Below are 27946 nucleotides of genomic sequence, written 5' to 3' on the forward strand. Positions count from 1 at the left end.
TTAGCTGCGTTTGCATACCGCGTTTATGTGCGTTTGCGTTTAGAAGCGTTTTTTTAACCACTTGCCCTCCTGAGGATTTACCCCTCTTAATGACCACGCCTCTTTTTGCTACTCGGCGCTGTACTAATTCAACTGATAATTGCGCGGTCATGCAATGCTGCACCCAAACAAAATTTACGTCCTTTTTTTCACACAAATAGAGCTTTCTTTCGGTGTAATTTGATCACCTGTGCGCTTTTTATTTTTCACGCTATAAACAAAAAAAGCCAAAAATTTTGAAGAAAAACAATATTTTTTATTTTCAGCTATAAAAAATATATAGTAAACTCAAAGTTGGTTATAAATTTAGGCCAAAATGTATTCTGCTCCATGTTTTTGGTAAAAAAAAATCCCAATAAGTGTATATTGATTGCTTTGTGTGGAAGTTATAGCGTCTACAAACTATGGTATAGATACTGCAATTTACGCCATTTTTCTGCTATACAGCACTGCGCTAGTTTAACGGACAATTGCGCGGTCATGCAATATGGTACATAAATGAAATTTACATCCTTTTTTTCCCCACAAATTGAGCTTTCTTTCGGTGGTATTTGATCGCCTGTGCGGTTTTTATTTTTTGCGCTATAAAAAAAAAAGTCTGACAATTTTGAGGAAAAAAAAACAATATTTTGGACTTTTTGCTATAAAACATGTCCAGTAAAAAAAAATGCAAAAATCAAATTTAGTCATAAATTTCTGCCAAAATGCATTCTGTGACATGTCTTTGCTAAAAAAAAAAAACAATACGTGTAAATTAATTGGTTTACGTGAAAGTTATAGCGTTTACAAATGGCGGGAAAGATACTGGAATTTTTAGGGTTTTTTTTATACTAATAATGGCGGCGATCAGGGACTTATGGCAGCGACCAGCGACTTATGGCGGGACTGCGGCGGACATTCTGACATTGGGGGGTACTGACTTGGGGTCACTGACATCCCCAAAAACACTAATACAGTGATCAGTGCAAAAAAAATAAAAACTGACACTGTACTAATGGCAATGGGGAGGAAGGGGTTAACTTTATTTTGCAGGGAAGGGTTATAGGAGTGAGGGGAGTGTTTTACTAGGGGGCGGGGCGGGGTGTGTACTGGGCGGGACAAGGCTGATCGAGAAAGAGAAACTATTCTTTCTCGATCAGCTCATCCTCGAGCTGACAGAGAGGTGACAGACAGCACAACTACTGCAGCTGTGCTCTCTGTCACCGTTTACCGCCGATCGCCGGGACATAGCCACTAATGAGCGGCTGTGACCCGGCAACTGACATCTGCGGCGGTGATCCACAGGACAAATAGGGCGGCAGCGCGTCTTGCGCGCGCCCCCTATTTGTTTACAAAACACACATTTTAAAACGTGGTTTTGCCTGTGAGTGCCGCCCTGCCGCCGTATATGTACAGTGGCTGGGCGGCATGCGGTTAAGATAACTTCAGGAGACCTTCCAAAATGCCCAGAATGCACTGAAAAATAGTAAAAAATTAACTATTTCAGACATTTTAGGAGAAATAGAGAGAGCAGAAGCAGAGAGAGCAGTATGTGTTGAGATGACTGTCTTTTCTGGTTGTCTTCACTATGGATCCCATCATGAGCATAATGCGGCACGTTCTACCATTTTTTTCCTTCACGCAAAACCTGGAACTGACTGCGCTGGTGTACCGGGTCCATTTGAATACATGGAAAACACTTTGCATGCATTTCTGATGATGAAAAAAAGCTCTGGACAGCATCTGGATATGGAACAGTTAAAAAAAACGCTTCTAAACGCAAACGCGGTTAAATGCGTTTACATACGTTTACAAGCATTTGGCATTTGAAATGCTGATAAAATCTACTCCTGAACGCAAGTTTGGTGCATTAAAAAAAACAACTGTAAACTCAACTGCCTGTAAACAACGATGTGTACATTGACACATAGGAAAACATGAGGGGGAGTTCAGGGGCTGCTGAAAAAAATGCAGAAAAGTTCCTAAACGTGAGTTTATCAGCTGCAGTGTACATGAGCCCTAAAACCTGGAAGCTGATTGGTTACTATGCAGAGCTGCACCAGATTTTGCACTCTCCAGTTTTAGTAAATAGCCCCATTGTCCACAGGAGCCATGCAATTTGGTGTGCAAAGGCATTGGTTGCACTCAAAGTAGATTTACATCTTGTATGGGTAGGAATATATTTATATGGGTTTTTGGTACTTGGAGTTCAGCTTTAGTCCTCACGCACACGGGACGTTTTTACAGCAGCTGTTTTTGGCATTTGACATTTTTTTCTACAGCCAGTAAACCCCCCAGCATGTTATCCTATGTGTCCATCCCCGGCATGTTATCCGGCTCTGACGTCACGACGCCACTATCAGCGGAACGGCGAGTACTGTCTTTGTGCGAGGGCACACATTTTAAAAAAACGCTCTGTATTGCTCTGTGGAATGTGAGTTTGCATTTTTCTGGAGACGCATTAAAACCTTTTATAAAGGATAAAGCACCATGTGGGAATCTTTCTTTTTCATGGCCTAAATCGGAGGAGTAAAAGGGAAGAAGAGGAGATAGGAGATAGACCCCAAACAACACCAGGAGAGATATCTATATCCATCCCTCCAGCCCTCACAACCCAGAAGGAACTGGGAGGCCATCTAGTGGAAGGAAAGTAACATCACAGTCTACCTCAACAGCAATATACTTTCCATATATCTGTATAAACAGATTGGGACGATTATATGTTATCTAAGCTAAGGATAAGCAGTATATAGTTCTAATCACCACTTTAGGTTGCATAAGTGTAGTGATTATAACATATTATTTGCACAGTTTTATTATTATTTATCTTTCCATATTAATTTGGTTATTGCACTTTATTATATATATATATATTTTTTTATATATAACTGCTTTGGGCAATATTTGCATTTTTGCACACACACATTTTTTGCACATATATATCACTGTGCATGGAGGTTCCTTTGTTCACTTGATTTGATTCATTTTAACGTCATGTTTATATAATTTAAATACATTATTTCTTCACATTATTAAATATTTTTTAGCTAATTATAATTTAATTAATTATAGCACTGGGAGTGTTTTAAATGTAATTTAAATCATACCACCATGAATTAATATTTATGTAAATTCATTTAGATTTATTTATTTTATTTATACACATTATATATCATACATCACTAAACACCCTTTGAGGAGCGTGACACATCCTATATTTTATCTGAGTGAGCACCCTCTGTAGCCAGTGTGCAGAGAGGAAGCAACCGGAGCAGCACTCGGAAGCTCATGGCTATCATTTTGTTTTTTGGAAACTACTACAGTGATTTTCAGGATCCCTAATGTCCCTTTGGATATCAGACATGGATAGTTACATCAAGCCAAGCTGGACCAATGTACTTTTGCAAAAAAGATTTCTGGAGCTCTGCTTTTAGCTCACTGGGAGTCAGTTGGTGCCATAAAGTATCTGTTTCTGCCTCCATCATTGTCAGTTATGACATACTTTGGCCCCTTTCACACTAGCAAACCGTTTGTCCATTTTTAATCCTTCCGTTGGTGGATGAAAAACGGACATCAATGCATCTCTATTGAAAAATGGATGTAAACGGATAATCGTCTGTTCACATCCGCATCCATCAACATCCATTTATTGAAACAGATCAAAGCCCTAATTTTGTTCCGTTAAAAATACAGAACAGACAAAAAATGGATATAAATGGACAAATGATCAATTTTTGCATTGCAAGTGGATGGATCTCACACTGAAAACATCAATGGAAGATGAAACAAACAGGTCTATGTATACTCAGGCCGCTCTCCCATGTGTGGTGACGTCACTACCAAGGCCCCGCCCTACGCGTCTCGTCATCCGTCAAGCGTCTCGTCGTAAGGAGAGATGCTAGTGTCGGCTTATCAATGTGAGTGGTTTTATATGAATTTGGATGAAGAAAGATTTTGTATGGTTTTATGCTGTGTGGATTCCTTCTTCTTTCTCCTCCATGTCCTACTCTGAATATATGATGAATTAATTGCCATTGATAGGTTTTCCATCAGCTGAAGTCCATTGCCACAGAGTATTATAGCTGGTGTGTATTTTGCCAGCATGGAGCTCTGGTGAGTGAATTCAATCTATTTGGTGCTGGATTTTCACTTGGGTTAACATCATACAAGATAAAGAAATTTGAAGATTGGAGCACTTCACCAGTTTCACTGATTGTTTCACCTATTATCTCACCAACTTATTGACTTTTTTCTTTTGCACACTTTTTCAATATTGTGTGCGCTTTTGTTCATGGTTTGATGTCAGTCATTTTAAGATATTAGTATATTATGTTTTTGAACAATTTTCCACACATTTCAGTTTTGGGCACTTTCCCACACTTTTTTATTACGAGTTTTTATATTTGTTTTTTAGAACTTTTGCATCATTAGAGATATTTTTTTGGGTAGAGTGCTATAAATTGCCTTGGTTGTTTGCCCTGGTTGGGTTTAATACATTTCTCTCCATCGGTTCTTCGTTTGGTTCACAAATTGTTTCACAAATGTATTGATTTTTTTACCTTTTTTTTTTGAACACTTTCCCACACCTTTGTAATCAATTTTTTTTAAATATTTTTGTTGATGTCTATCACTCCAAGATATATTTATTATTAATATGCCATTTTTTTGAATAGTTTTCCACACATTGTAGTTTTGGACACTTTCCCACACTTTTTTATTATAATTTTTTTTTATAGTTGTTTTTCAGTACTTTTGTATCATAAGAGATATTTTTTTGGGAAGAGCACTGTCTTGATATTTATTGCTTTGAACTGATCAGAATGTCTGTGATCCCTCTGTCAGATCCAGACTGAACCACAATGCATGTCTATTGGTGGGTGGATGTAAACGGATGATCATCAGTTTACATCCGCCTATATCCATGTCAGTTCAGGTCCATTTTTTTTAAATGGAACAGCCAATGTCCAGATCCATTGAAATATAATGGATGTAGACTGATGTAAACTGAATAGAACTGAACTGATATAAACCAATGTAAATTGAACCTAACTGAACTAATATAAACTGAACTGAACTGAAGTGAAGACGGATGGGCAAACTGATGTAAACTGAATCAGTTTTTTCTTTGAAAAAAAACGTTACTGAAATTATGACATCCTAGTGAAAGAGGCCTAAACCAAAACTTTTCTTACCTAAACTGACATAAACGAAATGGATGTAAACAGATGGCATCTGTTTACATTCATTCCATTCAGTTTCAACGGATCTCAATGTACTCCTGTCCATTGAAAAAAATGGACAGGAATGGGCACGGATATAAACAGATGGTAAACGGATGATTATCCGTTCACATCCATTGGTCCATAGAAATACAATACATTCCTGCTCTTTATTCATCTGTCAAAAGATGGATGAAAAATGAATAGAGAGTCCGACCGTGTGAAAGGGACTAACCCTAGGTTCACATATATGCAGCTGCGTGGGCACGAGAGCCCATTAATTTGAATGGACTCCCGTGCCCATGACACGCAGGCAAGGAGTCCCTGCACTTCTTCTGAAAATGCAGCCCACACGGGTACCTCGGTTTCCAGTACGGCTGCGTTTTCCAGTGTGGACGGAGTGCCATTAGAACTAATGGCACCCGCCTGCGGGTCCGCATTCCTTTGTGCAGGTGGTGCGGTTGCACGGATTTTCATGCGGAGCCGCACCACCAGCACAGATGTGAACCTAGCCTAAGAGAATAAAGAACATGGTGTACCCTGAGTATTGACACCCAGAGCAGACCACCTTTTAACACCACTAGGTAGTAATACCTTTTAAATGAAATTAATGATTGCTTGATGAAAAGAATCGCAGACAGTGAAAATGGTGGTGTCCCCTATCATTGGTGGTCAGTGTAGAAATTACCCCTTCCATTGGTAATCAGTGGAAAATTTGGTGGTCATTGTAGAAATGATTGCTTATATTCAGTGGCAGATTTCTTTTTTATATTGGTGATTTCACTTACATTGGTAGTCAGTGGAAAATGTCCTCCTTCTATTGGTAGTCTGTGCAGAAATGACCTATAACATTGGTAGTCAGTGGAAAATGTCCTCCTTCTATTGGTAGTCTGTGTAAAATGACCTATAACCAGGGGCAGACTGACCATTTGGAAACTCGGGCACTGCCCGAGGGCCTGGGGTCAGTAGGGGGCCCCATGAGATGCCCCTGGTACCTTTTTCATAGGCTTGTTTGAGTTTGGGCAAGGACACAGGGGCCCCATGATCCCCTATTGTCCGGGGGCCCCATGAGTTGTCAGTCCGCCCCTGCCTAAAACATTGTTGTCAGTGGAAAATCCCCCTTGTATTGGTGGTTTGTGTAAAAATAACCCCTTAAATTGGTAGTCAGTGGAACATTCACCGTTGTATTTGTAGTCTGTGTAGAAATGATCCCTTCTATTGGTAAGTCAGGAGAAAATGTCCTCCTTCCCACATGGAAGAAAAATATATATATTTAAAAATATTCTTCCTGAATATATTGATATATATTTGAAATACTAAAATTTTGGCCATATTCAATATATTTCAAAATATATTTCAATATACAGTGTATATATATATATATATATATATATATATATATATATATATATATACTGTAAATTGAAATGCATTTTTAGTATAAAATATATGAAAATATTTTTAAAAATACATTTTCAAATATACTGTATGTCTTTAAAAATACAAATCTACATTTGTGGAGTGCATTTTACAAATATATGTAAAAAAATATATGTTAAAATGACTTTTTTATATGTTAAACAAAATCTGAAGAATATATTTTAAAAAAATATATTTTTAAAAATATATATTTTTTAAATATATTCTTCAGATTTTTTTTAACATATAAAAAAGTAATTTTAACATATATTTTTACATATATTTGTAAATGCACTCCAAAAATGTAGATTTGTATTTTTAAAGACATACAGTATATTTGATATGTATTTTTAAAAATATTTTTCATATATTTTGTAAAAAAATGCATTTCAACATACTATATATATATATATATATATATATATATATATATATATTTATTTATTGAAATATATTTTGAAATGTATTGAATATGGCCAAAATTGCAGTATTTCTAATATATGTCAATATATTCGGGAAGAATATTTTTAAATATATATTTTTCTTCCATATGGGTTGTATTGGCAGTCAGTGTAGACAAGTGATCATTTCACTATTGTACATAGGAAACCCCCCTAGCCCTCTATGGAGCCCTGGTGGAGAAAGGTTATACTAATGAAAATATTACAAAGTATTGAGAAAGTTTGCTTTTATTTTCATATGTAATTCTTCAGTTTAGGTGCTGCACAGCATAAAACGAAATATATCACAGTATGTACAAAGGACATAAGAACTGCTATAAAGTAAATCTGTACTTTCCCACCACAGAGTAGACTAAAACTGGCAATGCATATAAATATGTCTCTTGTACATCCCAGTGGGCTGAAATTCATGGATGGATGAATTCATGGATGGACGAATCTCCCACTGCCGGCTATTGTATTCTGACAATCAGCACTTGAGGTTGTCAGAATACCCGAATGGTAACTGTAGCTGATTGGTTGCAGTAAGTGTTTGGCTGACTTTTTTCCACCCACCTCCTTCAATTACTCAATTAAAGTTTGTTGAGCCGGGTGGTGTCGGTAGGGCCACCCATGGATTGAATTTCAGATGACTCACAAGAATTTAACAAAATTTGAGCTATGTATGGCCAGCTTAAAGGAGAAGTACAGCCAAAGCTCTTTTGGCTGTAATTCTGTGGATCACAGGAGTGCAGTTCATTCTGCACTCCTGTGACCCATTTTCAGCTGACAGCGACCTGAAGCCCTCTATCGACTGACGTCACTCAGCTGGCCCAGGCTGGGGAAAGATCCCGACATTAAAGTTGGGATCCACCCCAGATTCTGGAGCAGCACCTGGCTCAGCCTGTCATTGATCCGCTGAGAGCCTGAGCCAGCTGCTCCCTCCCCTTCCACAGCCCAGCGATCCAGTGAGCGTGGAGGGGGCAGAGCAACCAGAGTGGCCCTGTTCTCAGCCTTAGAGTCGGCGGGGGACAGATGTAGCATCCACCTAGGTAAGTATGTTTTTTTTTAAAAAAAAAAGCCATCCCATACTTCTCTGTAAACTCTAGCATGGTATAGTGGTGTTTGCTAAACACCGCTAACCTTAGCTTATATTTTTTCATAGTAATAAACATCTATTTTATTTGCTCCTTTGCTTTGGCAATGCAGAAGCAACAGGTCTACTTAAAGAGGTTCTAAAGGCTCAAGGTTTTTTACCTTCATGCATTCTATACATGAATGTAAAAAATATTTTGTGTGCAGCATCCCTCCTCAGCGCCCCCAATACTCACCTAAGCCCCCTCTCAATCCAGCGATGTGCACTGGAGTCTTGGCTATCCTGGGACTCCCTCTTCTCGTTGGCTGAGATAGAACCGGGAGCTATGGGCTCATACTGCTGTCAATCACAACCAGTGAGACAATGAGAAGAGAAGAGCAGCAGGTGCCCTTATAGCAAGCTGCTTGCTGTGGGGGCACCCAACAGGAGGGAGGGGCCAGGAGTGTCTGCAGAGGACCTGAGAAGAGGAGGATTCAGGCTGCTCTATGCAAAACCACTGCATACAACAGGTAAGCATAGACATGTTTGTTATTTTTTCTTAAATAAAATAAACCTTTAGAATCACTTTAACTTTTGGCCTGCCCATATGCACATACCCACCTTTCCTTCCCCAGGAGCAAAGACAGAAAGCCCTGTGTAAGCTACAAGTTGTGGCTTGGAGCTTACACAGAGCCAATGACATTCTTCCTGCCCCCAGTGCTGGGTGTCTTAACAGCCAATCATCAAGCATTAGTGCTGTCACATGAAAAGAAGAGGTATAAGTCACATGGTCTCCATACCCGGGTGTACCAAGTATGTGCAGCTGGGGAAGGAGGGACTTAAAGTGTTACTAAACCCAGGACCCTGCATTCACTACATCTGGTCCCCCACAGTACACAGAATATCGAAGTGCAATTATTTTAGTAAATATAAACAGCTAAATACCTTTTCTCATCAGCGGTTAGAGCAGTCTGGTGACTTCAGCTGAGCACTGGTTAAAGCTTGTAGGAGGAGTTTTCATTCTACTCTGACTGTCCTATGAGGCTGCATAACCCCTGACTCTCTGTCTGGACAGTGATGATTGGCCCTGTGCTGATCACATGCACTCTGCACATGCACTAAACTGAGCATGTGCAGAATGGCTACGGGTTCAGTCTGTCTTATCAGTGTGGACATTTGAACAAGAGGAGGGGCAGAGAAGTCAGGATCAAACAACCTTTTTATACAATGCAGAGGATTAACCCCTTAGGTTCCACAGTGAGTATAACAAGCATGCTTTACTGCATATACAGACTGATTTTACTGTTGTGAGTTTAGTAACACTTTATATGACCCTGTTGCATAGCCCTGCATTGGCAAAGCACTAATTCCCTTTAAAGTCAAAATCCAGCCAAAAACTGTTTCTTGTAACGTGGGAGTGAAGAAATGTTAGAACCTCTACCAGGGGCGAAGCTCCTTATTAAGGACTGGTTAATGTAAACTGTATTTGAAGTTACTTTTGCTCTAAACTCTACTACTCTGTTAAGTATATACAGTATATGATCCAACACAAGTACAAATAATATACAACACCTGTAACCTATGACATTTCAGACATTTCAGACAATAGCCAGATGCACTAGTACATTACTCATTTCTAATGTTACTGTACCTAGATTTGTACACAACACTTTCATTCTGGAAAAAACATTTTGTTATGTTACAGCCTTATTCCAAAATTGATTAAATTAAATTTTTTCCTCAACATTCTACAAACAATACCCCATAATGACAATGTGAAAGAAGTTCATTTTGTAATCTTTGCAATTTATTAAAAATAAAAATGGAAAAAACCTGTACATAAGTATTCACACCCTTTGCTCAATACTTTGTTGAAGCCCCTTTAGCACCAATTACAGCCTCAAGTTGTTTTGAGTATGATGCTACAAGCTTGGCACACCTATTTTGTGGGCAATTTCTCTCATTCTTCTTTGCAGTACCTCTCAAGCTCCATGAGGTTGGATGGGGAGTGTCAGTGCACAGCCATTTTCAGATCTCCCCAGAGATGTTCAATCGGGTTCAAGTCTGGGCTCTGGCTAGGCCACTTCAGGACATTCACAGAGTAGGCCCATAGCCACTCCTTTGTTATGTGGGCTGTGCGCTTAGGGTCGTTATCTTGTTGAAAGATGAACTGTCGCCCCAGTCTAAGGTCCAGAGTGCTCCGGCACAGGTTTTCATCAAGGATGTCTCCCAGTCCCTACCACTGAAAAACATCCCCACAGCATGATGGTGCCACCACCATGATTCACTGTAGGGATGGTATTGGCCAGGTAGTGAGCGGTGCCTGGTTTCCTCCAGACATAATGCTTGACATTCAGGCCAGAGTTCAACCTTTGTTTCATCAGACCAGAGAGTTTTGTTTCTCATGGTCTGAGAGTCCCTCAGGTGCCTTTTGGCAAACTCCAGGTGGGCTGCTATTTGCCTTTTACTGGCTTCTGTCTGGCCACTCTACCATACAGGCCTGATTGGTGGAGTGCTGCAGAGATGGTTGTTCTTCTAGAAGGTTCTCCTCTCTCCACAGAGAAATGCTGGAGCTCTTTCAGAGTGACCATCGGGTGCTCAGTTACCTCCCTGACTAAGGCCCTTCTCCATCGATCGCTCATTTTGGCCGGGCGGCCCTGTCTAGGAAGATTCCTGGTGGTTCCAAACTTCTTCCATTTACGGATGATGGAGGCCACTGTGCTCATTGTGAGCTTCAACTCTCCAGAAATTTTTCTGTACCCTTCCCCAAATCTGTGCCTTGATACAATCCTGTCTACGGACAATTCCTTGGACTCCATGGCTTGGTTTGTGCTGTGCTCTGACATGCACTGTTAACTGTGGGACCTTATATAGACAGTTTTATGCCTTTCCTAATAATGTCCAATCACCTGAATTTCCCACAGGTGGGCTCCAATCAAGTTGTGGAAACATCTCAAGGATGATCAGTGGGAACAGGATGCACCAGAGCTCAATTTTGAGTGTCATGGCAAAGACTGTGAATACTTACGTACATGTGTTATTTTCATTTTTTATTTTAAATAAATTGTAAAGATTTCAAAATGAACTGCTTTCATGTTGTCATTATGGGGTATTGTTTGCAGAATGTTGAGGAAAAAAATGAATTTAATCCATTTTGGAATAAGGCTGTAACATCACACTGTAACTCTCAAATTGAATAAGTGGTGACAGGGTCACTTTACTTTAAAGTGTAACCCCAGAGAAAACATTTTTCTAGTTTTAGATTGTGGGAAGAAGAGTGGGTAAGGGTTATCAATGTGACTGTGAACAAAACATGAAAGAAATTCTCCCCAATGGGAACCACAATAGCAATTAAAAAAAAAAGGGTTTTCAGCTGGAGTTCATCCTTAAATATACCAATGCAATCAACAGTTATTATGGTTCAGAAAAAAAAAATCTTGAGGTACCGAGAAATTTAAGCATGGATATCAACAGTCAAAATCTGAAGTAAACCGTAAATGAGACTGATTGAGACATTTACTTTTTGTATGTGCATTTGTTAAAATTAAAAAAAGGAATATGAATAAGGATGAATTTTTACTTGTAGATCCAGGTGAAGGTATCCATGTTTAAAGAGAATCTGTGCGGAAGTAACAGGGGAGCAAGTATTTGACACACCAAGAAGAATCCGGAGATCTGCAACACAGGGACGTTTAAAGATGCGGGCTTCCAGAAAGGTAAGTATACATCTGCTTCTTTTACAGGGTGGCTTTAGTTTACTCCGAAGAACAGTGCGACTTTAACCTTCTGTCAGTTGGATTGTTTTGTTGCTTCTGGAACAGACATATCTCAGCAGAACCAAACATTGACGGTCATCACTGAAAGGGTCTGGCTTAGTGATCTCCTTCTTGGTTCAAAATAGCAAACAAAATATTAGAAATCAAATGATAATTATGTCTTTTTAAATAACTATTCCAACCTATATTAATTTTCTCAGTGAATCCAGATGAAGATAATTTGTAGCTGGTCCAAAGGTGACTATTGCATTACCGATCCTTTGAAGGCTTTTTTCTTCTTCTACCATCAATTATTTTTTATTCTTTACTGTATTGAGTTAATATTAAGGTCCAGTAATTGCAATGATCTTCCTTGTGCTCTCTGAAATCCTGTGCAGTCCCTTTACATGGCTGTTAAATTCTGAATCTCACCATCACTGTAAATTTGAGTATTATTATTATACAGGATTTATGTAGCGCCAATATTTGAGTATTATTATTCAGGATTTATATAGTGCCAACAGTTTACGCAGTGCTTTACAACATAAGGGCAGACAGTACAATTACAATACAATTTAATACAGGAGGGATCAGAGGGCCTTACTCGTTAGAGTTTACAAACTAAGAGTATTCAGCGTTGGCCAACATTCAGCATTCAACAATACAACAATGTATAACGATACAACATTTATGGCTCTTTCTAGTTGACAGTTGATAATCTTTTCGTTATTATTACTATTATTATTATTATATAACGTTCCTTTGTAGAGCCACTTTATTTTACTCTGTATTGTGTTACCATTATTGTTAGTTTGATGTGGGTGTCTTTTATAATCCCTTACCGTTCTTCTTTTGTGTTTCATTTGTTATTAACATGCAATAAAAAAAAGTATTAAAAAAGCATTCAGCAGCTGCCAAATTAAGAGTGACTGTGGACTCCCACCGAAGCCATCCAGTGCAAACTAACAGTGGCTGGGACAGAATGCCCAAATACTGCTGTACTGACCAAATAAATAGATTCCATACACACACATTGCCATTGAATAAATAGAATATATGATCTATTGCAAGGGTTGCTTATAAACTGCACCCCATGTCATACTTTTTAAACTGACGGGCAGAATCCTTCAGATAAGCAGTAGATGCTCTTCTACTTGAGAAATCTCACTCTGTATATTCCAGATATGACTCTGTGCCACGTTTATCTGAAAGTGCATAAATCGTCAGGAATACACAGGTGTAAATAATGTCCAAGACTGTTGATATTCATCTGTTAACTTTTAGTATGAACGCTGCCAGCAGACTTAGCAATGCTGCAACCACTGCACATATTAGTAGCCGCTTGTAGGTTACCTGGAGGAACAAGAAATTCAGAGATCACACACTTTATTAGCTGCTAACGAAGTAAAAATATCCTTGCAAAACCAACATACTCTAGAAATGCAATGTTAGATTCAGACTCAGAATACTTTATTTATCCCAAAAGGAAAGTAATAAGATACAGTTACATTCAACAAAGACAACACAACAAAATAATATGACACAATAATGAATGAAATCAAGACACAAGCAACAATAAAATTACAAATAACAGCAAATTAATACCAAGTAAAACTAATAATAATAATATACTGTAATTAAGCATACCATCCTATTAAAAAATAATAGAATAAATAACACAGATTGAAAAAAAAAACCTGAAAATCAAACTACCAAAATTGAAATATTACACCACTTTCTCTAACATTACCCTAAAAATTATTACACATAGTTAACCTAATTCCAACATAATGTAAAAATTACATAAAAATCTTGATCATAAACCTTACAGGTTGCCCATGAATTCTTCTATACAAAATGCACTGTTAGCCATTTCACCCTAGCCTATTACCTGCACATTAGCAATATTTTATAGTGTTTATTATTATGTACTCCATATTGTTATATTGCAGATGTATTTTTATGTATATAGTATGCGTATGTACAGTATGTGTACTGTATATTGTGTGTGTGTGTGTTCATTTAGTTATATATATACAGTATATATATATATATATATATTATTTTTTTAAGGCTAGGTTCACATCTATGCAGGTTGCTTTGATGCATTTTTCCAGGGAGTTTTGTGGTGCGCTTTGCGTTTTTGAAAACGCATTTTTGCACAGTTTGCATTTTTTTTTTTGCTAATAGAAAAGTGTGCCAGTCCTGTTCATGTAGTGTGACTTTGATGTGACTTTGATGCTACTCGATGCCAGAGAGTGTAAAGTTGCATCAAAGTCGCACTACATGAACAGAACTGTCATACTTTTCTATTAGCAAAAAACAAAACTCGGGGAATAAAACACACCACTTGCGTCTTTGGTGTGGGTCCACTGAAGTCCATTACATGCAAAACGCAATCTGCTGCGGGAAAAAAGTCCCTGACCCTTTCCAAAAAATGCACCAGCTCAAGAATCACAGATGTGAACTAGATCCATAGGAAATCATGTTAAATGGACGGTAGTGCATTTCTGCAAACTGAAAGATGCACTGAAACCCGAATAAATGTAAACCTAGGGTAATAATTTTTTTTTTATTGCACAATGCAACCATTACAGTCAGGGGCGGACTGACATCTAATGGGGCCCCCGGGCAATAGGGGATCATGGGGCCCCTGTGTCCTTGCCCAAACTCAAAAAAGCCTATGAAAAAGGTACCGGGGCATCTCATGGGGCCCCCTACTGACCCCAGGCCCTCTGGCAGTGCCCGAGTTTCCAAATGGTTAGTCCGCCCCTGATTACAGTAGAGCTGTATGAACACAATGAGGAATCTGTAATCACAATGTACAATGCAGTCATGTAATGAGATAAATGAACAGTATTATTTATATATATTTTTGCATAGAATCCCAAGCGATGCGCTTATTTTCTCTTGTCCTAAAATGAAATGATTTAATGATTATCATCGTCGGAATTGTCCTCAGTTGGGAATACCCACCTGTTGCAGTCATCTCCTTTTTTATTGTAATTAACAGAATTTCATTCATCTGTAAAGATTAGTTTCAATGATACAATTAAGGTTTCATGCATAGTATGAGTGCTGGTTCACACGAATGCGGTGCAAATCTGATGCGGTTTCACAGTGCGGTATATATAGTATGATTTCTGCAGTGACAGGTGAAGTGAATGCGATTTCTGAGGGGACTGGGCATAGCAGAAGATAAAATTCACACCACACCCGCACTAAATTCGCACAAGACCCTTTTTTGGACCAGATCAAATTCGCACCCCATATATGTGAACAGGCCTCGTTAGAAATAATGCTTTTTGACATTACATGCAAATCTGTGCTTTTCTCAACGCATCTGAACCACATACCAGTGTGTACTAAATTACGAATTAAGTGTGATATATTGATAGTTGTGTTTCTTGGAAGGGTTGGTTATAACAGCCCAAACTGTTGCAATTTTTCTGAAACATATGTATCTATTTTTTGTAATACATTTACAAGTGCTGCAACCCTTGGGTTTTTTTCTCTTCAATATATACTATATTGCCAAAAGTATTGGTCGGCCTGCCTTTACATGCACATGAACTTTAATGGCATCCCAGTCTTAGTCCGTAGGGTTGAATATTGGGTTGGCCCACCCTTTGCAGCTATAACAGCTTCAACTCTTCTGGGAAGGCCGTCCACAAGGTTTAGGAGTGTGTCTATGGGAATGTTTGACCATTCTTCCAGAAGTGCATATATGAGGTCAGGCACTGATGTCGGGGGAGGAGGCCTGGATCGCAGTCTCCACTCTAATTCATCCCAAAGGTGTTCTATCGGGTTGAGGTCAGGACTCTGTGCAGGCCAGTCAAGTTCCTCCACCCTAAACTAGCTCATCCATGTCTTTATGGACCTTGTTTTGTGCACTGGTGTGCAGTCATGTTGGAACAGGAAGGGGCCATCCCCAAACTGTTCCCACAAAGTTGGAAGCGTGAAATTGTCCAAAATGTGTTGGTATGCTGGCGCTCATCACTGGAACTAAGGGGCCAAGCCCAAACTCTGAAATACAACCCCACACCATAATCCCCCCTCCACCAAACTGTACACTTGGCACAATGCAGTCAGGCAAGTACCGTTCTCCTGGCAACTGCCAAACCCAGACACGTCCATCGGATTGCCAGACAGAGAAGCGTAATTCTTCACTCCAGAGAACACGGCTGCAATGCTCTAGAGTGGCGACGTGCTTTACACCACTGCATCTGACGCTTTGCATTGCACTTGGTGATGTAAGGCTTGGATGCAGCTGCTCAACCATGGAAACCCATTCCATAAAGCTCTCTACGCACTGTTATGGTGCTAATCTGAAGGCCACACCAAGTTTGGAGGTCTTTAGCTGTGGACTCTGCAGACAGCTGGTAACTTCTGACTCCGCTCTGTCATTTTACATGGCCTACCACTTTGTGGCTGAATTAAATGTATATAGGAAATGGTGCTGCGCTACTTAATCATAAAGTGAGTGAACAATTTATTTATATGTTTTTGTATGCTGATTGTTCACTCACTTTATGATTAAGTAGCACAGCACCATTTTCTATATACATTTTTTTCTCACTATTTGAATATAGTTAGGTGTTTGCAGCCACTTAGAGGGGTTTTTGGTGCATCTGGCAGTGCAGGAGGCTTCTCTCTTCCCTTTTTCGTGGTTGAGTTGTGTTGTTCCCAGTTACTTCCACTTTGTTATAATCCCACTAACAGTTGATCATGCAATATTTAGTAGCAAGGAAATGTCACGGATGGACTTCTTGCACAGGTGACAACCTATCACGATACCACGTTTGAATTCACTGAGCTCCTGAGAGCGACCCATTCTTTCACAAATGTTTGTAGAAGCAGTCTGCATGCCTAGGTGATGATTTTATACACCTGTGGCCATGGAGGTGATTGGAACACCTGAATCCAATGATTTGTAGCAACATTTCAATACTTTTGGCAATATAATGTATATGAGGGTTGGATGGGCAGCCTGGTGGCATGCCACTAGTGATTGGGTCCAGATGCAGTACACCTTTCTGTTATATTGGCATTATTTTATGGTATTTTGCCTTGAAATTGTTAAGAGGCTCAACTGGTCAGGTCAGATATTAATATAGTAAAAAGTGAAATATAGTAAATTAAATTTATAGCAGCTCTCATGCTACTTTACTTTTTCTTATAAAGATCAGCCTTTAAAGTAAAGAATTAATGTTTACCTGTCCCACCTCCGGCCTTGCCAATCTTCACTCTCTTGAAGAGTTGTGCAGTATGAAAAATATCCTGCATTCCACATTTACAGGAGTGTCATATGCCTGGTTTCCCCCTTCATGTGGTTTCTTCTGCTAGATGATGCATCTCGAAAAGATACAGAAGTAATGTAGCGGCTGAAAGATGGGGCACAGAGCACAGCGGTGGGGCCAAGCATTTGGTACTCCTAAAAGTATGTCAGAGGCAGAAGATTTTTTCAGCCAGCTTAGCTCTGGAACAGAACTAAGATCAGTGACACAGACGACAGGACAGGTGTTACCCCTTTATTTACAGGTTAACGTTGTGTAAAAAATTCAATGACAGAGTTTATGTATTATCCATAAACTCATGCCTCAGGTCAGATCTTTGGGTTTTTTTGGGCCTTCAACTTGTGCAGGGTTCCACTGGTGTCTTACATTTACTTAGTAGACAATGGGTTGTGTAGTAATATGCATGTACTTATGAGTAAATTGTGAGTAAAATGTTACAAATCCACCCTTAGTAATACAATTTAAATAGTTGCTAACATAAAGGACAATATACAGTCCAACATAATCTATTTAACTGGTTGCCGACCGCCTCTTGTAGGAGTGCAGCGGCAGAGCGGCTCTCCTGTGCCAGAGCATGTATCTAGTAAGTGATCAGACACTTCCGGGTAGGGGGCACACACACCGTCAGCGCACCAGCTGTGCTGTGATTAGTCCCTGCACACGCCGATCAGCCAATGACTGATCACCGGTACCCGCTGATCGGCGAGCAGGAAGATAGGGCAGAGTTTTCTCAATGTAAACAATACACAGTTCTGTCCTGTCAGTGGGGATGTGCCAGTTTTTGTTTCCCTGCAGCACACAGCACACAGCACACACATAAACACTGGTTAGGCACACATTTAACCCTTTGATTGCCCTAGATGTTTAACCCCCTCCCAGCCAGTGTCATTAGTACGGTGACAGTGTACATTTTTAGCACTAATCACTGTATTAGTGTCACTGGTTCCCACAAAGTGTCAGTGTCAGATTGCCCCCCACACTATCGCAGTATCGCTATAAGTCAATGATCGCTGCCATTACTAGTATAAAATAAATAAATAAAAATTCTAGTATATATACCATAGTTTGTAGACACTATAACTTTAGCACAAACCAATATACGCTTATTGGGAATTTTTTTACCAAAAAATGTAGCAGAATACATATTGGCCTAATTGTATGAAGAAGTTTGATTTTGTATTGGATATGTTTTATAGAAGTAAGTAAAAAAAATTGTTTTTGTTTTTTAAAATTTTTGGTCTTTTTTAATTTATAGCGCAAAAAATAAAACACCCGGTAGTGATCAAATATCACCAAAAGAAAGCTTTATTTGTGTGAGAAAAATTATATAAACAGGAGTGTAGAAATTTTTGAAAAAGCTTCTTGTCCAGGGATTAAATCAGGGTCCCAATCTACTTGTCCCTCATGACAATCTACTTCTCCAGATAAAAAAAACTAAATTTGAACCAAACCCATATTTAAATCAGAGGTGATTTTAGGAATGTCTGGGGCTTTTAAAAACAAAAGGGGCTTTATGGCAACTTGCAATAATTTTAACATTGCACTGTATATCTCCTCCTCACCTCCCATCTCCTCCACCAATTTTAGGCCTGAAGATTACATAAAACCGCCAAACATTATATATTTTTCTGAAAGCAGAGACCATAGAGAATAAAATACAATAAAATGTTGCAAAACAAACAAAAGATTTCCCACTTACCAGCCAGCTTGCAAAACAACCAATTTGGCCCTGTCTAACAGCATGCATTAAAAACAGAGGGTTTTGTTTGCACACATTTGCAAATACATGCGCAAGCCACAGTCCCACGTCAAGGGTCCTCTATATACTGTGGATCTAACTAAAATTTCCAGAGCCTCCATAGTGGGAGCACATGTATCAATGGATAGGTTAAGGTGCGACTGGAGGAGCCCATCTCTTCTTAAAAGATACAGGGACACAAGTGACGCCCAGCTATACCAAAATGACAGCAAAGGCATCCAGTGCGTCCCTGCATCCAATGTAGACAACTACAAAAAAAAAATGGCAACCATCCCAACCTATAACCAGCCTTAGCAGCAAGGTGCACATGGAAGGGCAATGCACATCGCAAAACAAACATGATCGCATGATATTACCACAAAATTTCAGTAAAAAATACAAGTTAATTTTAGGGAAATAAATTGCCCTTTTTTTTGTAAAATATAAAAGATAAGGTTGTATCGAGTAAATAGATATCCAGCATATCAACATGTCAAAGCTTAAATTTGTGTGCACTCGTGAAAAGGCGACAGACTTCAGTACCCTATATTTTCTATAGGCGACACTTTTAAAGCTGCTTATAAGTCATCAATATAGTGTACGGAGGAGGTCTCATGCTAGAATTATTGCTCTCATCCTAGCGTGCACGGCTATATGTAACATGTGTTTCGCAATCGACGCTTTCATGAGTAGGCGCCCCAGCATGTGCTTTTACGATTGTACGTGCATATATGGGGGTGGGGGGACCTGAATTTTTTTTTTGGGGGGGGGGTGTTATGTGCTTGGGTGTAACTTTGATTTTTTTACAATAAAAAATGTTTTTTTTCCCATCACATAAAGGTACAAAGTTCTCTTTTTAAATATTTTTTGGTGACAGGTTCTCTTTATTGAGACTAAAAGACCCTGGATACCTCCCCTGAATGTTATGCAGTGCACATTGTGTGGCATTGAGTGTAAGCAATCGGCAGCAGCGCTGCCACCCGAATGCTTCCACCTGACAGGTGAGCCCTCCTGCTTGCCTGCAGCAGGGCTAAAGGTTAAAAAAACCTGCCTGCCCGGTGCCCGGAACTACATGTCCCAGGCATTGGACGATATTAATTCAACATCCCTGCTAAATTTCATTTGTGTACAACGTTGCATGACCGCGCAATTGTCAATTAGAGTAACGCAGTGCCAAAAAGCAAAAAATGGCCTAGGTCATGAAGGGGGATAAATCTTCCGGAGGTCAAGTGGTTAAAGTGATATTAACCATTTCGCTGCCAGGTCCGTATGTCATACACAGCTGACAGCGGGGGGGTTCATAGACTATCTGGTGGCTGCAGCCACTGGGACTGTGTATAAAACATAAACCAATTTGAATAATAGTGCTGAGCTCCTAATTAATAATAAAACATTTGGTGAAAAATCATTTCATATCTCACAGGAAAAATATAACTAAAAATAGAAATAATCTTTATATATATAATTAACTGTGATAAACGTTCATTGTGATAATGTGATATAAAACAAAAGAAAGTGATTAAAAAAAAAAAAAACAGTCTCTAGTGCAGGGGCGGACTGACCATTTGGAAACTCGGGCACTGCCCGAGGGCCCGGGGTCAGTAGGGGGCCTCATGAGATGCTCCTGGTACCTTTTTCATAGGCTTTTTTGAATTTGGGCAAGGACACAGGGGCCCCATGATCCCCTATTGCCTGGGGGCCCCATGAGTTTTCAGTCCGCCCCTGGCTCACCTCCGCTTCTTTCTGTGACTTGGAAGACAACATGTGTGACGTCACTTCCGGATCACTGCTCTCATTTTCTTGGCTAGCGCAGCCGAGAAGAAATGTATTGCAATGTTGTCTACATTACAATACATTGAGTGGCAGCCAGAGGAGACATGCAGGGTCACCTGTCCCTGACTTTGTGTCCCCTGTGTGATGAAAAAAAAAAGTTAAGTAAAAAGGTTTTTAAATTGCAAAAAAATTAAGTTACACCCAAGCACATAACATCCCCAACCAAAAAAAATTGAGCCCCCCCACCCCCACAAATACACACATACGAGTGTAAATGCACATGTCAGGGCGCCTACGCAGGAAAACGCTGATTGCAATACACATGTTATATATTGCCACGCATGCTGGAGTGGGAACAATAATTCTAGCATAAGACCTCCTCTGCAACACTAAGCTAATGACCTATAGGGGCTCTTGATGCATCGCCTATAGAAAATATTGGGTATTGAAGTTGGTTGTCATTTCATAGGCGCACACAAATTTAAATTTTGGCATGTTGGATATCTATTTACTCGGCGCAACCTCATCTTTTATCTTTTACCAAAAACTTGTGTTTGTTTGCCCTAAAATTCACTTTAGTGTGTTTTTACAGAAATGTAGCATTTCCTTTGCAGTAATATCGTGTGACATAAAAAAATGAAACTACCACTATTTTATTCTCTAGGGCAGTGGTCGGCAAGCCGCGGCTCGCGAGCTACATGCGGCTCTTTACACACTTTAATGCGGCTCTTCTGTGTGCCGGGCGCCCGCTCCCCTCCCTCCTCTCGGGCGGCCGCCCCAAAAGTCAGGACTCTGCAGCTAGCCCAGCAATGAGCAAACTACGGCCCGGCGGACCTTTTAATCCGGCCCGCGAAGCGTGATCCAAAAAAAAAACAGCCAGGGCAGCGCGCTCAAATGCAATGATTGGCCAGTCTCGCTGCCACTCACATCCTGATAGCCAGTGATTGGCTGTCAGGATGTGTGCAGGCGGGGCAGCGTGACGAACGTGAGAGGAGCTAGGCTCCTCTCACAGTCCGCCCTGAAGACCGGAACGGCGCGGGAACACGGCGAGAAGAACGCGCGGAGCAAAGGTAAGTGAATTGACACAGGGGGGACTTGGCTTACTACTTGCTACTTACTTACTACTACTATATGAGGGATGAATTAATATGGGGGATGAATTACTATATGGGGGATGAATTACTATAGGGGGATGAATTACTATGGGGGATGAATTACTATATGGGGGATGAATTACTATATGGGGGATGAATTACTATGGGGGATGAATTACTATATGGGGGATTAATTACTATATGGGGGATGAATTACTATGGGGGATGAATTACTATATGGGGGATGAATTACTATATGGGGGATGAATTACTATGGGGGATGAATTACTATATGGGGGATTAATTACTATATGGGGGAGGAATTACTATGGGGGATGAATTACTATAAAAACTTATTGAAACTAAAAACAGTGTACCATCCTATGTATTTTCAGTTTTAAAAATGTGGCTCTCAAAATAAATTTTAATCGTGGTTTTGGCGAGATTTGGCTCAGTTGAAAAAAAAGGTTGCCCACCACTGCTCTAGGGTGTCTGCTTTCAGAAAATATATAATGTTTTGGGGGTTTAGCATAATCTTCAGGCCCAAAATTATTTTTTAAACATGTGCAAAAAAATTAAAAAATAGCTTTGGCAGAGAAAGGGTTAAATCCTCAGTTTTTATTAAGTGCTTTCAGCAGCTGATTTAATCACTTACAGTGGGGATCGAAAGTTTGGGCACCCCAGCTAAAAATTTGTATTAATGTGCATAAAGAAGCCAAGGAAAGATGGAAAAATCTCCAAAAGGCATCAAATTACAGATTAGACATTCCTATAATATGTCAACAAAAGTTAGATTTTATTTCCATCATTTACACTTTCAAAATAACAGAAAACAAAAAAATGGGGTCTGCAAAAGTTTGGGCACCCTGCAGAATTTATAGCATGCACTGCCCCCTTTGCAAAGCTGAGACCTGCCAGTGTCATGGATTGTTCTCAATCATCGTCTGGGAAGACCAGGTGATGTCAATCTCAAAGGTTTTAAATGCCCAGACTCATCTGACCTTGCCCCAACAATCAGCACCATGGGTTCTTCTAAGCAGTTGTCTAGAAAACTGAAACTGAAAATAGTTGACGCTCGCAAAGCTGGAGAAGGCTATAAGAAGATAGAAAAGCATTTTCAGATGTCAATATCCTCTGTTCAGAATGTAATTAAGAAATGGCAGTCATCAGGAACAGTGGAAGTTAAAGCAAGATCTGGAAGACCAAGAAAAATATCAGACAGAACAGCTCGCAGGATTGTGAGAAAAACAATTCAAAACCCACGTTTGACTGCACGATCCCTCCAGAAAGATCTGGCAGACACTGGAGTTGCGGTACACTATTCCACTATAAAGAGATACTTTTACAATATGGTCTTCATGGAAGAGTCATCAGAAGAAAACCTCTTCTACGTCCTCACCACAAAAATCATCGTTTGAACTTTGCAAATGAACATATAGACAAGCCTGATGCATTTTGGAAACAAGTTCTGTGGACCGATGAGGTTAAAATTGAACTTTTTGGCCGGAATGAGCAAAGGTACGTTTGGAGAAGAAGGGGCACAGAATTTAATGAAAAGAACCTCTGTCCAACTGTTAAGCATGGGGTTGGATCAATCATGCTTTGGGGTTGTGTTGCAGCCAGTGGCACAGGGAACATCTCACGAGTAGAAGGAAAAATGGATTCAATAACATTTCAGCAAATTTTGGATGGTAACTTGATGCCATCTGTGAAAAAGCTGAAGTTAAAGAGAGGATGGCTTCTACAAATGGATAATGATCCTAAACACACCTCGAAATCCACGGGGGATTACATCAAGAGGCGTAAACTGAAGGTTTTTCCATGGCCTTCACAATCTCCTGACCTCAACATAATAGAAAATCTATGGATAGACCTTAAAAGAGCAGAGCGTGACAGACAGCCCAGAAATCTCAAATAACTGGAAGACTTTTGTAAGGAAGAATGGGCAAAGATACCTCAAACAAGAATTGAAAGACTCTTGGCTGGCTACAAAAAGCGTTTACAAGCTGTGATACTTGCCAAAGGGGGCAGTACAAGATATTAACTCTGCAGGGTGCCCAAACTTTTGCAGACCCCATTTTTTTGTTTTCTGTTATTTTGAAAGTGTAAATGATGGAAATAAAATCTAACTTTTGTTGACATATTATAAGAATGTCTAATCTGTAATTTGATGCCTTTTGGAGATTTTTCCATCTTTCCCTGGCTTCTTTATGCACATTAATACAAATTTTTAGCTGGGGTGCCCAAACTTTCGATCCCCACTGTACTGAGTATGCAGCTTCTTTATAGTTTAATCCTTGCCTATGTTCCAGTTTACATAGGTGCCACATATGCTGCCCCAAGTTTATTGTTTCTGGGTGACTCCTTTCTCATGCAGCATCCTATGGAGCCACCTTCCATGCAAGGGCTAAAGTTGTGTTTTCCTATGATAAATGAACAGCACTGGGGTATTGTAAGATTTGTCCCAGTGCAAGCAACCACTGGCACTTTTGCACAAGGGAAAGGAGCAAACAGTCACTAGGATGTTAGATTCAGGTCTGTACTCCCTGTCTGATGTCCCTGGATAACTGGATGCCTCCTTCCAATATCAACTGAACCCGTGAGCTCTCCAGGCCAGATTCCCAGTGAAATCCCTCAATTAGAGCAAAAGGTTCAAAGAAAAATAGGCCCCTCAGCTCTGCCACAGCTGGGATCTCAGTGAGCATTTGTAAAGATTTAGTTGGGCTACCCAGATGGGCGGAAGTCCTTCAACCTGGCAGCTTCTTCCACTTGCCAAGAACAGGGCTGTCCCAGACTCATTATGTACTCCCCAGCCACCTATTGGGCACCCTGCCCAGAGATTGGGTGAGACAACATAAATATTTAGGCTTCTGATTTGCCTTTTCCACCCCACTATATTCTAGAATCCTCCAGATGGCAGGGGGAGACAATCAAACCTGCAGCCTGTGAAGTCCAGAACAGCCCAAATTAATCACAAACTGCTCCACTAATTACAGAAGAGCCAGAAAGAACTACATTTACCTAATCATCCTAGCAACTTATCAAGGAGGGTGCTACACATCAATAGAAACATACAGCCCCATAGCCTAAGATGGCAAGGCACTCCTCTGCTACCCTCTCCTTCTCTCCCTCCCTTCTCCTAGCTAAGAGACTGGCTAGAGCACGGGTGTCAAACTGATGGCACTCCAGCTGTTGCCAAACTACAAGTCCCATGAGACATTGCAAGATTGACAGTTACAAGCATGACTCCCAAAGGCAGAGGCATGACGGGACTTGTAGTTTAGCAACAGCTGGAGAGCCACCAGTTTGACACCCCTGGGCACTGTCTACTGTTAACACATTCATGCAAAGTCTGGAAGTTCAGGAAAGCAGCACCGAAAGAGCAGAAGCCAACAGCATTGAACGCTGTAAACTGCAGGTTCTAGGGTAAGAATTTTAACAAATAGTATACTGGGAAATATTTATATTATTATGCTCTGTGTGTTAAGGTAACAAAAACTCTGGGGGTTTAATACTACTTTAGGTTTGGTAGCACTTGAAAACTGAACACTAATAAACACCTTAAATAGCTGTGGATACAATATGCAGTTCAGCGTAATTAATTCCCAAGTTATGTAATTCTTGCAATGAGAAATCATTGTGAAGCTTTGCAAACTGACACAGCATGACCTATACCACCATGCTCATAGATATGACTCACCAGATCCTTCAACCTCAAAGGAGAAAGAAGTCAGTATGAGCTTACAGTATCAGGCTCCAAGGCACATGGGCCAGAACACCGTGTTCCCTCTATAAGCGGAAGCCTCCAAGTTTGTCAAACTGATAGGTAGCCCACAAGGATCTCACTATTCTGGAAAGTCGCTCCAATGTGGCACAATCACCACAGATATCATTAAAAAAAAAGCTCAACAGAATGAAAGAACTATATGACCTTTTTAATAAAAACATCTATAAAAGCCAATATACCGGCAATAGATTTGTATGCAAAAATACAAAAGAATATTTTTTTCTTTGAGATCAGAAGATCTGGTGAGTCATATATCCATAGGCACTGTGTTGGAGGTCACTCTGTGTCTGTTTGCAAGACTTCAGAGTCATTTCTCATTGCAAGCATTACATAATGTGAAAGTTTACAATGGACATCAGCAGTCATTTAAAGCAGTATTAAAAATATACATATTGGAGATTACAAATCGTTAAATGTGGTGGCTGCATTTGTGTCAGGAAACCTGAGTTCATGCCCAAGCGCCGTGCGTGCATCTACACGTGCATATGCACAAAAGTGTGAGCCAGGGGTGGACTGACAATTCATGGGGCCCCCGGGCAATAGGGGATCATGGGGCCCCTGTGTCCTTGCCCAAACTCAAAAAAGCCTATGAAAAAGGTACCAGGGGCATCTCATGGGGCCCCCTACTGACCCCGGGCCCTCGGGCAGCGCCCGAGTTTTCAAATGGTCAGTCCACCCCTGGTGTGAGCATGCATGTTTGAATTGATTTTGGTGCCCAATGGCCTATTTAAGGCACTGCAAGGCTCAGGATCATTGCTGAGTGATTGTCAGCTCCTGTGACCCGTGACCAGATCCTACTTATTCTTGTGCTATACTTGGTTTGAATTATGACTACTCCTGATCTCCTTCCCTTGGTCACTGGCTTGCCAACTTCTGCCTGTCTGACCATGTTCCTGCTTTCTGCTTCTGCAAGCCCTGTGACGTCATCCAGTTCCTGTTCTTCTATGTCTTTGCAAGATTCTTTTATTCTGCTGGCTAGGGCATATTACAGGCGCCTATCCATGTTCTGTCCTACCCTCTCATCAATCTCAGTGGACAAACTGGACAGGAGGTGTAAGTGAGAGCCCTCTCATCAGTTCAGCCTCTACCAGGATCTTGACACTAGACATGTGCGTTTTGTAACAAATCGATTTTCGGCCAAAAATTAGATTTTTGGAGATTAGGATGTATATGAATCTCTGAATGAACATAGCAAGGCATGTCAACAAATCCCAAAAAAAGTTAGAACAAAATTAACGAATGCATTTGTTTCATTCTGATGGTGTCACATGATGCGATAGTAGTTCAGACCCATGGGGAAATGAGTTTCATTTTCAGATTGGTTTGATAATTTGGATTTGAGTAAATTTTGTGATTTAAATTGAATTTTCTAATTGTCACAGTCAGTCAGTTCAGTCGCACAGTCTAATGTAATTCCTAGGTTTAAAAAATTTGGGGCTGCCAAATTTTGCATGATTTATTCTGCTGTGTCCGAACATATTGAATAATTTTGATATATGTATAACAAATCCACTCTAAATATCGAAGCCAAAAACTAATATATAGCAGTCTTCCGAATAAACTGCTACATTTTTCAAATCCACTCGGAACAAAGAGTATACAAAACAAATGCTTAAGGAACGGAAAAAATTCCGAAAATGAATTGGGTCAACCTAACAGATATTAAAAAATAAAATTCTTCAATGAACGAATGCATCTGAAACAAAATGAAGGTTTCTGGCGTGCACATGTCTATGTGACAATTAGTTTTCTTTTTTAGGTTTTTTTCCTCTGTTTTCTCCAGGTGATCCTGCCAGTAATACACTTTCTCTTTTAGTATGGCTCCACTCTGGATGGAGGAGCAATGGGGACACCTTTGGACAGGAGCACTGACAATCTGCAGAAAGGGTGTCATGTTAGATAAACTAGCAGATTTAGATGGACTTGACTAACAAATTGAAGATGAACTCCAGAAAACACTTTTTAAGCAGATACAGCAAGAATTTTTTCCCCTTTTTAGGATAAAGATTTTACATAAATGAATAAAAGCAGCCATTGTAAGTTCCCCTGTCAGTGGTAAATGGTTTGTTTAAACCAGCAATGGGCAAACTACGGCCCGCGGACCTTTTAATCCGGCCCGCGGAGCTAGGCTCCCGCTAGGCTCCTCTCACAGTCCGCCCTGAAGACCGGTGTAGCATGAAAATCTGTCTCCTATGAGGATCTGTCCCATTCGACGTATCTGCGCATGTGCCGGAGATCGCCGATCGGCTGCTAATGCCTGAAACTGGCATATGCGCAGATACGTCGAGGGGGACAGATCCTCATAGGAGACAGATTTTCATGCTACACCGG

General features: G+C 40.1%; 1 protein-coding gene across 1 annotated transcript in view; it reads right to left on the reverse strand.

Annotated features, from left to right (window-relative positions):
- Positions 1 to 7327: 7327 nt before the first annotated feature.
- Positions 7328 to 27946, reverse strand: part of LOC149452447 (peptidyl-prolyl cis-trans isomerase FKBP8-like) — an 88524-nt gene continuing 67905 nt past the window's right edge. The window contains exon 8 of the mRNA XM_089689389.1: positions 7328 to 13279. Within this exon, the coding sequence (XP_089545515.1) occupies positions 13193 to 13279 (87 nt within the window). The 3' untranslated portion in view covers positions 7328 to 13192. The remainder of the gene's footprint in view (positions 13280 to 27946) is intronic.

The sequence above is a fragment of the Staurois parvus genome, unplaced genomic scaffold (assembly GCF_062004578.1).
Source record: "Staurois parvus isolate SC_StPar_1 unplaced genomic scaffold, SC_StPar_1.0 ptg000472l, whole genome shotgun sequence".
In the NCBI taxonomy this organism is placed as follows: Eukaryota; Metazoa; Chordata; class Amphibia; order Anura; family Ranidae; genus Staurois; species Staurois parvus.